This window comes from Podarcis erhardii (assembly GCF_964252035.2).
Source record: "Podarcis erhardii genome assembly, chromosome: 1".
NCBI classification, from domain to species: domain Eukaryota; kingdom Metazoa; phylum Chordata; class Lepidosauria; order Squamata; family Lacertidae; genus Podarcis; species Podarcis erhardii.
In genome coordinates, this window is record NC_138497.1 from 125,723,893 (window position 1) to 125,740,949 (window position 17,057).

A 17,057-nucleotide genomic window follows, 5' to 3' on the forward strand; every position below is an offset into this window, starting at 1 on the left:
TTACCTTTTAGCTAGAGATGCTCTGTTTGCTTCCAGCCAACAGAGGACACTGGGATTATCTCCATATGGGATAGTTCCACATGTATATACCTTATAACTAAGTCTGCCTTCAGGGATCCAACTGTGAACTGATGATGTGAGTAAACTTCTTTTATTGACTTTAAATAAGATTGTGGCATGTTTATTCTTTTAAGAGGGATATAACGGATCTTACCTGGAACCAACAGTGAGAGGCTTACACAAGCCTGCAACAAGCCTGAGAGCCAGTGTGGTGTAGTGGTTAAGAGTAGTAGACTCGTAATCTGGAGAACCGGGTTCACGTCTCTGCTCCTCCACATGCAGATGCTGGGTGACCTTGGGCTAGTCACATTTCTCTGAAGTGTCTCAGCCCCACTCACCTCACAGAGTGTTTGTTGTGGGGGAGGAAGGGAAAGGAGAATATTAGCCGCTTTGAGACTCCTTTGGGTAGTGATAAAGCAGGATATCAAATCCAAACTCTTCATCTTCTTCAACCAGCTACCTGCTGAGCGTTTAAAAGGGGAATGTAAAACTCTGCTAAGTAAAGGAACTTGCTAGCACAAGTTAGGAAGGATATTAACAAACAATATATCCTCTCCTGCCTCCCTGAACATTCCCACAGGGCTGTCCCTGGAAAATAGGGACACTTGGAGGTTCTGACATTATACAGATGGGGTGGCTGCCCAGCCAGGCTTCTGCATGGACTTCTCATTAATGGTGCTGCAGGAGACACTGATGTGCAGCTGGTCATCCCAGCAATGCAAGCCACATCCAAACAGGAATCTGACATCCATAGCTGAAAGCAGTAATTTTGGATTAAGCTGGTGGTGGCAGGCAGCTACGGGTGCATTCAGATACACGGAAAATATTGCATTAATTTTCTAATGTTCCTTTCACATGGCAGTTCCTGCTGTGTTGTGCAATACTTGCTCTGTGTTCGACGTACCACAGTGTTGCGCTAAATTTCATTCCTACCAGTGGGCGTGGTGTGGACATGTGTCATCAGACATTACCACTGCCCCACCTTCCTGATGCCCAATGAAAACAGCAGGAAAGAGCTGTCTGGTGGTATGCCATCCCAAATTTTGTCACTTTACTCCCACAATTTTCCAGTTAAGGGAGCTGCAAGCATGCTTTTCCTTCCTGGAACCAAATAACATGGAAGAGAGCACTAAACATGCACTTATATTCCTTTAATTTCACAGAAGTGGCTTTTCACATCGTGTGAAAGCTCGGATATCATGTGGAAATTCAAAATGGGGGAAATGGAAATAAAGGGAAATGGAATAAACTTCTGTGTGAATGCAGCCTTAAAAAACCCCAGAAGCAATGTAACTTTGGAGGCAGCCCAGCTGTCCGCTTTTTCTGCAGCCTTATCACATTAATCAACATGCATATTAAAAAATTAACAGGCCATTTATTTTGTCCCTTTGCTGATTTATCCACTGTTAAAAATATAAGCTGCAAATTCTTTGGAATAAGGAACCTGGATTTTTTTAAAAAAATGTTAGTCTGTCAAGAACCATGTATATTGATGGCACTACACTGGTACCTCTGCTTACGAACTTAAAACGTTCCGGAGGTCGGTTCTTAACCCGAAACCGTTCTTAACATGAGACGCGCGTTCACTAATGGGGCCTCCCACTGCCGCTGCACGATTTCCGTTCTCATCCTGGGGCAAAGTTTGCAACCAGGAGCATCCACTTCTGGGTTAGTGGAGCTCATTACCCGAAGCGTTCGTAAGAAGGACGGTACATAACCCGAGGTTCCACTGTAGATGAATCCAAGCAAAAAAGAAAATTGAACGGAGAGCAAAACTCTTCAGCATGCTTTCTTTCAAAGAAAAGCCTATGTGTGGATAAACGTCACAAGGCGGCTGGAGTCTAGAGTTTCCTGTTACCATTCTGTTCTTGCCTTAAGGGAGGGAATAAAGCTCTGGTCTAGCTTCCTGGCACCTCTGCAATGCTGGTCAATGCAATTTTCACCCTTCAAGATAAATCCAGCTGGCCCATCGAGTATGTAATGGCCCCAGCAGTGGAACAAGCACCTTGGGCACCTAAAGGTAAACGGTAAAGGTACCCCTGCCCGTACGGGCCAGTCTTGACAGACTCTAGGGTTGTGCGCTCATCTCACTCTAGAGGCCGGGAGCCAGCGCTGTCCGCAGACACTTCCAGGGTCACGTGGCCAGCGTGACGAAGCTGCTCCGGCGAACCGGCAGCAGCGCAGCACATGGAAACGCTGTTTACCTTCCCACTATAAAGCAGTACCTATTTATCTACTTGCACTTAAGGGTGCTTTCGAACAGCTAGGTGGGCAGGAGCTGGGACCAAACGACGGGAGCTCACCCTGCCGCGGGGATTCTAACCGCCGACCATGCGATCGGCAAGTCCTAGGCGCTGAGGTTTTACCCACAGCGCCACCCGCGTCCCATAAGATTGGGCACGTAGGGCGGCGCATATGCCCTGCGCCCAGAAGCAGGGCCAGCCAGGGCCTCGGTGGAGTTTGCCTGCCTCCTCCCACTCAGCCTCCCTACAGCTGAGGGGGAGGCGGCGGGCAGACCATTTGGGGCAGCGCAGAGCCTACAGATGCCCAAGGAGAGATGTGTGGCTCGCGGGCGCACTGCAGGCCCCGTGGTGAGTGCTGCCTGTCATTTCGTCACCCCCCTCAGTGGTGACACCCGGGATGGTCCGCCCCCACTGCACGCCCCCTTCCTCCATCCCTGGATGGCCCACCAAGATCTCAACAAGCCTCCTGGTTTCCTTCTCCTGGTGAGATTGTCAAGCACATAGAATCATGGAATAGTAGTGTTGGGAGAACACAGGTAAGGGCTTTATGGCAAAGGTGGAGGAAAGATCTTGAGGCCTTGTCCTCCCAGGCTATTTTAACAGGTGGTCAGCGCTGCTCGCCTATCAATCAGACGACCCAACTTGAAAGGAAATAATTGGGAGTGCACTCCAATTTCCCCCCAATTCTTTTCTTTCTTCCTTTGCAGTGCAGCTTCAGCCCAAGCTGGGCTGCAAAGGAGAGATCTCTGCCGAAAGCAGGAGTTGGCTGCACTACAGAGTTCGCAGCCGGCTGGCTGCCTGGCTGCCTGGCTGGCTGATAGGAACTGAAATCCTGCCACATCTGGAAGGCTGCAGGTCCTCCTTTCTTGCCAGTGGTGGCTAATGCTCATTGCAGCTGGTAGAGTAGAAGGAAAGGTGCCCCAACATGAGGCAAAGCCAGAGCCAAAGACAGGTGGAACCAACTGATTCCAAACCCTCCAAGTGCCCTTATTTTCCAGGGCCAGTCCCAGATTTACAGAAGCCGTTCTGGTTTCTGATTTGATCCCGTAATGTCATTTTCATCGGAGAAATGTTTGAGGGTATGTGACCCCCGAGCCAAGGAGATAAGTAACTATCTATGCAACTTTTAGAAGACATCTGAAGGGAGCCCTGTATAGGGAAGGTTTTTTAAAAATATTTAATGTTTTATCACATATTTATATATGTTGGAAGCTGCCCGGAGTGGCTGGGGCAACCCAGTCAGGTGGCTGGTGTATTGTTATTGTTGTTTGTGTTGAACAGAGCCTCCCTATCTTCATCAGATTGTTGTTGTTGTTGTTGTTGAATAAAGGTAAAGGGACCCCTGACATTAAGTCCAGTCGTTTTTCCAATATGCAGTAACAGCTGCGAGAATATTATTGGCCCAAAGATGGAAACAGGAAAAACTGCCGACGCTCGAAGAATAGAGAATGAAACTGATGGAGTATGCTGAACTGGACAAACTAACAGGAAAGATCAGATATATACGAGATCAAAAGACTGGGGAAAATTTTCAGACTATCTGAAATGTGTATGTGATGAGCAAATAACGCTAGTGGGATTTCAAGAAGTTCTGTAAATGATAGAGGACTATTGTATTGATGAAAACTAAGTGTGTGAAGGTTTATAAAATGCAATATAAAATTAGGAAATGCATATTTAAAAAATTTGAATAATGAATGATTGTCAGAGAGGTTGAAGGAAGCCTAAAAGAGAAAATATGTGATAAATTTAGATTGGATACTATAAATGTATGTTGGAAAATTTAAAAAATAAAAATAAAAAAGACATTTAGTCCAGTTGTGGCCGACTCTGGGGTTGCGGTGCTCATCTTGCTTTACTGGCCGAGGGAGCCGGTGTACAGCTTCCGGGGCATGTGGCCAGAATGACTAAGCCACTTCTGGCGAAACCAGAGCAGCGCACAGAAACACCGTTTACCTTCCCGCTGGAGCGGTACCTATTTATCTACTTGCACTAGTGTGCTTTTGAACTGCTAGGTTGGCAGGAGTAGGGACTGAGCAATGGGAGCTCACCCCATCACGGGGATTCGAACCGCCGACCTTCTGATCGGCAAGCCCTAGGCTCTGTGGTTTAGACCACAGCGCCACCTGCGTCCCTGCTGTGGAATAGGCATCCCTATTTTCATCAGATAAGTGTTGGAGGATATGCTTATTCCAGGTTTGTCACCATCCTGCTTCCTGCAGGAGGGTATCACTAAGCTAAGGAGGAAGAGGAAGATGACAGGCAGGCCCACCCCCTGGACTGGGTGCAAATAGGAAGGTGGGGACTTGCTGAGTGGGGCGACTGAAGTTGGTGGTGGGGTAGTGGCCTGATTCGCCCCAGCAGACCAGCCTCCACTGCTTACGGCCCTGGTTGGGTGATGGCGGTCGTGGCGCTCCTGCAGACCTGAGACTGACATGCAGAACGACATGCAGCCCTGATGTTTTCTCTGCTTTCCTCAGGTCATGGAGGGAGATGGCAGGAGATCAGCAGGAGTCCTGCCAAGGACTGCAGGGCTTGGCGAAAGGTTCGGAATCTTCCGAGGCAACTTTTTTCCCCCTGACCTCCTCTCCCCCTTGGCCAAACTCACATACACAGCTCTCGGGTCGGACGGTGGTATTGTTTCGGAGCTTGAAACGGGTCCAATATTTGGCCTTCACTTCCCCTCCGCAGCTCAGGAGACATTCTGTTCTCACACACTCTAATGGCTCTTCTCTAATGAGCACATGAAAATAACAAGGAAAACTAAAGCAATTTGGCTCGGTTTTGAGGAGGTGTGCCGGGGAGCGGGGGAATGAGCAGAGAGGAACAAATGCTGAAAAGCCAAGGCCTCTATTTTCCAATGCTGCTAGCCATGACAGGGGTTTTCTGAAAGCTCACCTTTTCAAAGGGCAAAGTCTGAAGTTTGGCTCTGCAGTGCAGTGATTTGTTTATAATTATATGTTGAGAGTAGAGTTCCTAGGAAGGCCAGATGCACAGATCCTGCTCAAACACCCCTAAGGATAGAGGCAAGGGGAACAGAGGGTGAGGTGGAGAAATGTCCCTGCTCAGACTCATAGAACTGAAGAGTTGGAAGGGCACCCCCAGGGTCATCTAGTCCAACCCCCTGCAATGCAGGAATCTCAGAAAGAGCAGCCCCGCTCTCATTGGCGTAGCAAGGTCAGGTGGTACCCGGTGTGGAAAATTTATTGTCACCCACCCCCCACATTGAAATTATTATTATTTTCTGCCTGCAAAAAAATGGTTTGACTTTATTTCATATTTTGGCGGGGAGCCAGAATTGTTGAGCTTTCTGTGGGGAGCCAGAGTTGTTGAGTGTTATGTACTGAGTTGAATAGGATACAAAAGGCAGCAGTCTGTTTGGTCGTAGAACAATAGGGTCCAGAATGCAGCAGTCTGATTGGTCCTAGAACAATGCAGCAGTATGATTGGTCCGCAGGAGCCACCCAATCCAGCTCCAGGTGGAAGTGAATCCGCAACCTGATTGGCCTACAGAAGAATCCCAGAATTAGCCAATCACATGCGGCCCATTGTGTAAATAATGTATATAAAGCAGATACTTTGGGGGAACTTTCATTCCTCGCTACTATGAGCTGAATAAAGAGCATGAAATCCACTCTCGACTCCGAGTATATTTCACTGGCGATGAAGGTGGGATCCCGCTGAGCTGACTGCCACACACACCGCCACCTGCCGCACCGCTGCCTCACACCGTGTATCCAAGCTTCAGCTCCGAGTATATTTCATTCAGCTTTTTTTCAAGCGATCCCGTGCCTTGCAACAAGGACTGTGCCTGCTGCTCACCAATTCCTGGACACCAGAACCACCTAACCACAATACCCCATCTTGTCAGGATTCCGTCTCAGGTCATTGCAAAATATCACTGAATGTTCAGAAGAACATTGGTTCAGAGGAGGAATGAGTTCAGAGGAGGGACGTGATCAAACTCTTCAAATACCCAAAGCAGGGATGGGAGACACTGTTGAGCTTGAGATGTTGAGGGACTCCCAACTCCCATCAGCCTCAGCCAACAGAGCCAAGGGCCAAGGATTATGAGGGCTGCAGTATGACCACACTTAGAGGGCCACAGGTGTCCTATCCCCGACTGTTATGTACTGAGTTGAATAGGATCCAAAATGCAGCAGTCTGGTTGGTCCTAGAACAATAGGATTCAGAATGCAGCAGTCTGATTAGCCCTAGAACAATAGGATTCAGAATGCAGCAGTCTGATTGGTCCTAGAACAATAGGACCCAGAATGCAGCAGTCTGGTTGGTCCACAGGAGCCACCCAATCCAGCACCAGGTGGAAGTGAATCCGCAACCTGATTGGTCTACAGGTGAATCCCAATCAGAATTAGCCAATCAGAAGATCCCTTTGAGGAAGGGTCACAGCTCAGTGGCAGAATATTCGCCTCTCCTGGTATGTCCCACAGAGGAACTTACAGTCTTCAAACAAAAACATCCTGAAGGTCCCAGGCCACAGAGAGGTTAGGCTCAACTAGAGCCAGGGCTTTTTCGGCTGTGGCTCCCATCTGGTGGAACGCTCTGTCATAAGAGACTAGGGCCCTGCGGGACTTGACATCTTTCTGCAGGGACTGCAAGACAGAGCTGTTCCACCAGGCCTTTGGTCAGGGCGCAGCCTGACTCCCTCCTTGGCAATCTTCACAGAACTTTAGCCTAATGGTTGCCATCAATTTGATTTGCACTAATTTTATAATGAAATGATTTTAGAATGTTGTCCTATTTTATTGTTGTTAGCCGCCCTGAGCCTGGCTTCGGCTGAGGAGGGTGGGATGGAAATAAAACTTATTATTATTATTATTATTATTATTATTATTATTATTATTATTTCAAGCAGAAGGCTCACGGTTCAATTCACAGTATCTACCAGCTTCCTATCTTTTTTAAGATGAGTATGTCACAATTAAGAGGAGGGAGAAGCAAAGAAAATGCTGTTCCCTTCACTGAAACACAGCCCTTTGGTGACTAACTGCTTTGGCCTGTGAAGGAAAGAGGATTCTTTCTCTTTCCTGATAGCAACTATGGTTACGGGGGGGAAATGTGAAGGGAAATCCGCCAAGCCTCTGAAGGGGAAATCGACCGAAGGAATTGATCTTTCCCACCCATCCCCAACCCTAGGGCAACTGCGAAGCACACGTGCAAAAAAACAAATCCCACCCAGAACCAGATTCCTATGTGGAAAGCTGACAGAACCTGCAGAACAGCTTTCCATACAGCCATCATATGCATGCCATTGCAGCTCTCCCACCAAGCAGAGGCGAGTGCCAAGACTGTTCGAAGATTTACAGCGAGGTCTTCAAACTTTGCTTCCACAAATTAGGCACCTAACTGCTGGGGCTGCAACAGTTTTGCAGATTATTCAGTGAGATGAGTCAATTTAAAAAAAACAAAAACCCACAGCTTTCAACTGATTTAAGCAGGTGGGCCCACAATGAATCTGGCAGCAGGGTTTTTTGAATTGTTAATTATTTTAATAACATAGAAAAATGCAGCTGGCAGGTGCCGTCTTAAAAAGAAAAACAAGAAAAGGTTTCCTTCTTCTCTCACTATGCAGGAAAGGTGATGTAGCCCTTGGGAGTACAAAAACAAACAAAAAAAGTAGATTATCCTGTGGGCCTGGGAAGCTAATGTCCTCTACTGAACTTTGGCTGGATAATGATCCTCCAAAGCTATCTGGAAAAGAAGAAGAAAAGTTTCATTTATTGGTACTCATCTTGATATCATTGATAGAAAGATGATAGAGATAGATAGATGAGATGATAGATAGATAGATAGATAGATAGATAGATAGATAGATAGATAGATAGAGATACCTCTGGTTGCGAATGGGATCCGTTCCGGAGGCCCGTTCGCAACATGAAAAGCCCGCAACCTGAAGCGCCGTATCTGCTCAGGTGCGCAGCATGATTTGGTGCTTGTGCGCATGCACGAAGCGCGATTTAGCGTTACTGCGCATGCGTGAGCAGCGAAACCCGGAATTAACCTTTTCCAGTATTTCCAGGTCGCCGCGGGAAGCAACTTGAAAAAACGTAACATGAAGCAAACATAACATGATGTATGACTGTAGATAGATAGATAGATAGATAGATAGATAGATAGATAGATAGATAGATGATAGATAGATGATAGATAGATAGATAGATAGATAGATAGATAGATAGATAGACAGACAAACATATAGATATAGATATAGATATAGATATAGATATAGATATAGATATAGATATAGATATAGATATAGATATAGATATAGATATAGATATAGATAATATAGATACAGATATACTGTGGGGGGGGGGTTAAAAAGAAAAATATGTGTCAGTACGCACCAGACCCCCCGCCACCGCTTGCCCACCCCCCAACTCGCTCATCCCTTCTTCATCTTTGCCACTTTCCAATGGTGCCAACTGGAATAAAATATTGTGGGGGCCCAGGTAAGCCCCGCCTTGCATAATCGATCGCATGATGCATCGCACACACACCATTTGAATAGCAATGCCCATCAACTTTGTGGGGGCCCAACCTCCTCAAATATTTTATTGGGGGTGGGGCACAGCTCCCCACAGCCCCTAGGATTTGGCTCCTATGTCGCTGCGCCATCTTTCATCGCTGTTGCTTCTTGTGGCTGCAGGCCCAGCTTCCCGGAGGTGCTTTGACGCGACACTTAAGATCGCCAGAGTGGCTTCTGGGGAGGTGCCTGCGGACCGTAAGAGTTGTGCCAGAGCATAGGCATTTTGGTGCGACCATAACAATCACCAAAGCACCTTTACAATCATCACTGGCAAGACCAGTGTTCAAGGACGATGGGCACTGCAGTCCGAAAACATCTGGGGAGCCAAGTTTGGGAAAACTCTGCCCTAATGGCTGGAAAAAGGGGCACAGGAAGATGGCATTCATATGTTTCCCACATCATGTCTCGTTTGGGCCTTAGACTCGCCTCTGAAATTACCCACCCAGGAAGGGTGAGAGGAGGCAGGGCAATCTTAAGTATATCCGGCGCCGTGGTGCAAAGATCCCTCCAGCGGTGGCGCCCCCCCCCCCATTTCCAAGAGTTGCCAACTTTTTTACGGCGCTGCCGGCAGCTTTGCGGGGCTGGAGGAGGCAGGCAGCGGCTGGAGGGCGGTTCCTCCAGCAGGGCAGTATACTAATTTAATAAACAAATAAAATAATAATAATTTACGGCTTGCTGTACGCTGAAAGAAAATGATGTGCCAGTGGTATTTGACTCTTAGGAAACTAGCAAAATTGTTTAAGACAAGTCCAAACACCTGTTGGAAATGTAAAAAGAAGGCACCTTTCACCATATGTGGTGGTCCTGTAAGGTAATAAAAGCATTCTTTACCAGAATTATTAGAATGGAGAACCAAATTTATTGGATTCACAGAGATGGCAAAATTAACAACATCAATTAGAGACTACTCTAATCAAAAAATTAACAAAGAGTGGGAATGCGTTAAGGAATACATGAAAAAAGTCGGTGGAGGGGTCGTTGCGCACTGACTCCTCTCTCTCTCCAGGCTTCCAAGGTAGCCGCCTTAAACGGCACCTTGTTTTAGAGCGGGAAAACAAGAGGGGGGAAATTCTCCCCCTCTCTGCGCAGCGCCTCCTGCCACTTCACGGAGGGGGCACTGGGCAGAGAGGGGAGATTTTTTTTTTCTTGTTCTCCCCCCTCTAAAACAAGGTGTGTCCTATTGTCCGGTGCGTCCTATGGTGCAAAAAATACGGTATGTCAAAAAATACGGTATGTCCATCTGAGTGCCGTCTTTGAATCCTCATTTAACCCATCACTGTTCTCACTGCCAACAAGCACGTGCATTTATGTCTTTGTTTTTATATATTTTTCCTTTTATTTATTTAAACTTTTCAAGTTTATACATTTCACTAATTTTATACATTTCACTGATTTTACAATCATTTTGACATTTCAAAACTCGACTTCTTTCCCCCTCTTTCTGCGTTTCCTAACATTTGTTTTTAATATCTTCTGCATATCCAAAGTAACTTAATTTGCTCATTTATTCATCTTCTTTGAATATATATACTCTTATAAAACTGCAGGTTATTACAATAATCCTGCCAATGTTTTTATCTGTTTATGATTTATCAATAAACCATTTCCTCTTTTTTGTAAAAAACAAAACAAAAAACTTGTTACCTTGATTTCTTATACTTCTGGTAAGTTTAGCCATTTCTGCATATTCCATAAGTTTTTGTATCCATTCTTCCTTTGCTGTGACTTCTGCTTCTTTCCATTTTGGGGCAAGTAACATTCTTGCCGCTGTATAAGTTTCTATACATTTTAGGTAGTTCTGTCCCTATAACTCCCCAGAGAAAAGCTTCTGGTTTTTTAAACATCCTTTTCATTCATTACATTTATATCATTTCATGAAATGAAATGATGCATTTATGTCTTTAAAGCAGGGGATGGGGAACATTTTTATTAGACCAAAGGGCCACAATTTCCTTCTGGGCAGCCTTCCAAAGGCTATATGCCCTGGCAAATCCTGGCTTGCCCACACACTGCTTGGTACCTCTGGCCTACGTTGAGGCATAGCCAGAGGTTGAGGACAGATTTCAGCCAAGCAAAAGCACTGAATGCATGGCAGGGACAGTGAGGTGTGTGTGCACGAGTGCGTATGTGTGTACTAGGAGAAACTGGCTATGCAAGAAATGCACTTAGCATAAACTTAGAGGCACTGTGTTATTGCACTTGAAAACACTCAAAAGAGGCTCCAGGATTAAGCCCAGAGGCACAATCCAGTCAGAGCTGGATTTAGGTTTGATGAAGCCCTAAGCTACTGAAGATAATGGGGCCCATTATATGTCCAGCTGTCCTTTGTCAACAACAAATTGTCACTGTTTTTTGTGTTGAATATATGCTGTATGCTAATTTATGGACCTAATAGGTATCTAAAGCCGTTTGCCCATGTTGCCATGCAACCAGTCCATGCAGAATGTAGGCACCCTATATATAAAATGTGCAAACCAGTCATTTGTTTTTTACCTTATATTTTGGAAATGTACATCCAGGTGTGGTTTTTTACTTTAATTTGGGGGGGGGGCAAGAGAGTGGGGCCCTAAACTTTAGCTTGTTTAGCTTATAGGTAAATCTGGCAATGTAGGTGGTGCAAACCCCTACTCTGAATAATGATTTTTTTTATAGAGCAGGGTAAGGGGCACTCGGGACGCAGGTGGCGCTGTGGTCTAAACCACAGAGCCTAGGACTTGCTAATCAGAAGGTCGGCGGTTCGAATCCCCGCGATGGGATGAGCTCCCATTGCTCGGTCCCTGCTCCTGCCAACCTTGCAGTTCGAAAGCACGTCAAAGTGCAAGTAGATAAATAGGTACCGCTCCAGCGGGAAGGTAAACGCCGTTTTCGTGCTCTGCTCTGGTTCGCCAAAAGCGGCTTAGTCATGCTGGCCACATGACCCAGAAGCTGTACGCCAGCTCCCTCGGCCAATAAAGCGAGATGAGCACTGCAACCCCAGAGTCGGTCATGGCTGGACCTTTACCTTTACCTTTAAGGAGCACTCAGAATGGGTTCGTACAAACAACCCAGAAAAGTTTGAGAACTGCTGCTCCAGAGTTATAAAAGCCTAAAAGCCAGCTCCAACGGAAGGCCTAGCAGGTTTGGAACACTGTTCTCATCATGACCAGATGCCTCTGTGAAGCCCACCAGCAAAACGGGGGCCCACCATGGGCACCTCCCCACTTGTAGGGGGTGGGGAAGAAGTTCTTTTGCATCAGAGGCATGAATACAAAGGACAGAGGTGCTAACTTAGGAGAACAGAATAAAATCCTTTGCAGAATATAAATAAGATGTTCTCAACTGCTTCTCTCTCCCCCTTCCCTTTCCTTGCTTTCAGGACAAACGCAAACAATTCTTTCCATTAAAGTCATTTTCTTTTAGGGTGGGGAGAAAAGGAAAAAGGAAAAAAAGGAGAAACCCAACACAGGAAAGGAACATTGGGAGGACGGGAGGGGGAGAATCCCTGGCGCTGCATCCGCAGCCTGTTTGAAAAGTTTACAGGCTTTGCACCAATGGCCGTCCAGGGCCTGTTTTGTTTTTTTCCCCCGCCTTTGCCAATGAAGTCATGGGGGAAATATGGCATTCCTCTCATAAAGTAAGAGGGCGAGGACGGGCTGGAAGAAGGGGGGCGAGAGAGAGAGGCAGAGGAGCGGAGTTAAAGCTACAGGAGGCCTGATCCGTGCAAGAACCGGGCTTCCTCCTGCGTCGGGGAGGAGCGAAAGTTTTGCGTCCCACCGACGGCGGGGAGGTTTGGGGAAGGCGCTCGCTCCCGGGGCGGACCTTGCTCTTGCAGTCGCCCCACCAGCAGCAGCACCCAAGCAGAAGGGCAACCCCCCCCACCCCAGCCAGCCAAGCACCCAGAAGTGGCTGATCGCGGCCGTCCGGGCAGCCTCCCGCGATGGACGCGGTGCAAGCGGAGAAGAGCAGCGCGTACGTTTCGCCGTCCAGCCCCGACGGGCCTCTGGATCGCGGCAGCCCCAGCCCGGTGCCGTCGTCGGGCAGCCGTAGCCCCAGTTTGCAGCCGGGGCCGACGGGGACTCCGGGAGCTCCGGGCGAAGCGGTCCGCGACAGCTCTCAAGTGAACGCCATCACGGTGCTGACTCTTTTGGACAAGCTGGTCAACATGTTGGACTCGGTGCAGGAGAAGCAGCAGAAGATGGAGCAGCGTCAGGTGGACCTGGAGGGCTCCGTCAAGGGCATCCAGAGTGACCTGAGCAAGCTGTGCAAGCAGCACACGTCCACCAGCAACACGGTGGCCAAGCTGCTGGAGAAGTCGCGCAAGGTCAGCGCCAACACGCGCGAGGTGCGAGAGCGCATGGACCGCCAGTGCGCGCAGGTGAAGCGGCTGGAGCACAACCACGCGCAACTGCTGCGCAGGAACCATTTCAAAGTGCTCATCTTCCAGGTAGGTCGGGGGTGGGGGATCTGGAGAGAAAGGGCCGGGGGTCTGGGGACAGGGGTGCCAACTCGAATAAAATATTGGCAGCACCCCCTAGGCAGTCAAACTGTTCCGGGGGGCGGGGTTCGGGGGCTTGCAAATAATATCCCAAAACTAAGAAAGCTTGATAGCACTTTTCCTTCGGGATCAAATCAATATTATTTTGATCTGTTGTCGCGGGGCCCCTAAAAGTCCCCATAAACTGGTTCCTACTGGTTCCTATTTGGTAATCTGGCACTGGGGGGGGGGCGGGTAAGCCCCACCCCACATAATTGATTTCAAGACGTGGCACATGGACACCATTTGAATGGCACTGCCCATCAATTGGGGGGGGGGGGTTCAACACCCACAAATACTTTATGGTGTGGACGAAGGGACCTCGGCCCTCGGAGTTGGCTTCTGTGGGTGGGAGTGAGATGAGGGGAGATTGGGGCCGCAGGGACAGGCTCGCCCCGGAGAAATGTTTGGCCAGCCGCTGTTCAGCAATTGCCAGAGACCACCGAGGTAGGGTGGTGCAATGGTTAGAGTGCCTTTCTACCCTGGGCAAAACCCAGGTTCCAGTTTTCACTGGATCATCAAGTGTGCTGGGAAGCCTAGGCCAACCACTATCCCTTAACTTAGCTGTTTTTTGGACTACAATTCTCATTATCCCTAGCTTGTGGGACCAGTGGTTGGGGGTGATGGGAATTGTAGTTTAAAAACTACTAGAGTCCCAAGTTTGGGAAAGACTTCCTTAACCTGTTTCCTAAAATTCATATGCCTCTTGCCTGTAGAAAACCTCATAGCAGTCCTTTTCCTGCCATACAGACTGTATTCATTTATCATTGTGCTTTTCCTGCTCTCTTGTCCACTTACCGTGGCTCGCACACACCAAGATCTGGCAAAAAGAAAATATTTGGTCAAGTCTTGCTAGGAAACCCATTGCAGCAGGAATCCCACCAGGTGTGTGCTGTGGTTACCATCTGCACATGCTCAGAGGCACAGTCCTGATGGTTGCCTCACAGGTTCCAGGTTTGAGTCTAGACAAGAAAACAGGATCCTGAGGCCATGGTAAGCCAAGGCTGAAACTCAGCCTTGCCAGTTTTCAGTGCTTAAAGATCATGCCTGCTGCATGCCATACTCACAAAACTGAAATTGGTATGAATCATCAGATCTGTGTTCCCAAATTCCACTGAGCAAACACAGGTCTTATTTATGTAGTCTGGAAAAAATGATCCGTTAGCTGCTGGCCCTGTGATTGGTGCTGCCGATGGAACACGCCTCCCACTGAATCCTACCTAGTTCCTTTGCAGCAAATGATCCTCAGCTCCGATATGCAGCTAAGCCAGGAAAACAGTCCTAGAGTCTGGTCCTGTGCATGTTTACACAAAACTAAATCCCACTGGGTCTTACTCCCAAGTGAATTATGCACAGGACTGCAGCCGCAAATGCATCTTTGCTTGAGTTCAGTGATAAATGTGTTTTAAAAGTAGATGAACCTCTCTTTCAAAAACTGGCACGGCATCTGCTATATGGTTAGTTTTAAAAACAACCAGCAACAACCACCACTTCCCCAGTTTCTATCCTTTTTCTGTCTGAGTAGTTCTGCCATTGGTCAGCAGATATCGAAGTATCGGACTGCTCCACCCTCCAGAGAAATAAGATCAGGAGTTTGCATTGAACTTACAAACAGTTATCCATGCTGTTGTTACTTGGAAAGTGGAAGTGAAGAACTTGTGGCTCACGGATGTTCCCGGTCCCCCCCCCCTGCTTTGCCATTGGCCATGCTGGTCAGGATTGATGATGTTGTAGCCCAACAACATTCAGAGAGCCACAGGTTGCCCACCCCTTCCTGCAAAGCAGTCGCCATTGAAAAATCCATAGTCCTTGCATGGGTTCAAGCCTCACCTTCACCTGTTTTGCAGCAAGGCTTTCTTTGTGACAGTGCTCACCTGTACAGAGCATCGCACCCTCTTCTTTCTGCTGCCCACAGGGGTCATTTTGTTCTGGTACTCCCAGCACTTTTATCAAGATAGGAGTACAGGGCACCTTATTTATTTATTTTTAATATTAAAAAGAGAGAGAACACGGTATGCATGGGTATACTTACCTGCTTAAAAAACAGTCACACCTAGTTCCTGGCTGTTAAAAGGTAAAGGGACCCCTGACCATTAGGTCCAGTCGTGACCGACTCTGGGGTTGCAGTGCTCATCTTGCTTTATTGGCCGAGGGAGCCGGCGTACAGCTTCCAGGTCATGTGGCCAGCATGACTAAGCCGCTTCTGGCGAACCAGAGCAGCGCACAGAAACGCCATTTACCTTCCTGCCGGAGCGGTACCTATTTATTTACTTGCGCTTTGACGTGCTTTCGAACTGCAAGGTTGGCAGGAGCAGGGACAGACCAACGGGAGCTCACCCCGTCGCGGGGATTCGAACCGCCAACCTTCTGATCGGCAAGTCCTGGGCTCTGTGGTTTAACCCACAGCACCACCTACGTCCCCACATCCTGGCTGTTAAAAAGTAGTTAATGGACTTTGCCACCCTGAGCAAATTCTTCTGGCTTCTCCACCCCACCCCTTCCCTCCCAACGGCTTTATGCATTGAGCCGGCCTAAGCTTTTCCCGTCGCTCTGCAGCCGTCACTGCCTGTTGATAAAGCCTCATTCTTCATTGTGTACAAAACTTGAGCTCTGGTTTCCTGGGCATCTGCCTCCAATTTGATGTTGCTAAATATATTATGCTGCAATATAGACAATCCAGTAAGTAAGTTTTTATCAAGTGCTCTCCTCCCAAGATCTGTCTTTCTCCCTGTGCTAAAGCATCTTCATCTTCAACAGCGCTTACCGTATTTTTTGCTCTATAAGACTCACTTTTTCCCTCCTAAAAAGTAAGGGGGAAATGTGTGTGCGTCTTATGCAGCGAATGCAGGCTGCGCAGCTATCCCAGAAGCCAGAACAGCAAGAGGGATTGTTGCTTTCACTGTGCAGCGATCCCTCTTGCTGTTCTGGCTTCTGAGATTCAGAATATTTTTTTTTCTTGTTTTCCTCCTCCAAAAACTAGGTGCGTCTTGTGGTCTGGTGCATCTTATAGAGCGAAAAATACGGTACTTTTTGTTGTTGTTGTAGAACACGAATGGGACATCTCAGGCCTCTGGTCCAAATGTGGAAGCCCTCTTAAGCTTCTCTGTCTGTCTCCCAGGCTCCAACACCCCCTGGAATGTTTTTGCCTGGGTGGAACGTCCTTGAACTGTGATAATCACAGAATCATAGAATTAAAGGGACCGCTGAGGGCCATCTAGTCCAACCCCATGCAATGCAGGAATCTCAACACATATTCTCCCATCCAGTTGGAAACCAGGCCAGACCCTGCTTAGCTTTGCAAATGTGCTAGCTAGTTTTATTGCTACACCACTAGCATGATGCCTCTCGCTTGCCTGGACAAGGGATAGAGAGATCCAGTGGGCAGGTGTAGAAACTTATCTACACTACAAAAGTGAAATTTCCTTTCATTGCTCTGCCCACTTTCCCCTCTGGCCACCCCCAGTTCTGGCATATGCTGCCCACCCTCCAATGCCACTCTCAGACTGAAAAATGTCTCCCACCCGTGCTGTAGCCTGCTCATGTGGAGCTAGCTTGGACAGAGGAACGTTTTTGCCTGGTGCCTAAAAGTGTATAATGAAGGCACCAGGAGAACCTCACTGGGGAGAGCATTCCACAGATAGGGAGCCACCACAGAGAAGGCCCCGTTCTCACGTTGCCACCCTCCGTACCT

General features: G+C 47.8%; 1 protein-coding gene across 1 annotated transcript in view; it reads left to right on the plus strand.

The window, feature by feature from the left end:
• Positions 1–12,483: 12,483 nt before the first annotated feature.
• Positions 12,484–17,057, plus strand: part of CAVIN2 (caveolae associated protein 2) — a 29,344-nt gene continuing 24,770 nt past the window's right edge. The window contains exon 1 of the mRNA XM_081843223.1: positions 12,484–13,276. Within this exon, the coding sequence (XP_081699349.1) occupies positions 12,770–13,276 (507 nt within the window). The 5' untranslated portion in view covers positions 12,484–12,769. The remainder of the gene's footprint in view (positions 13,277–17,057) is intronic.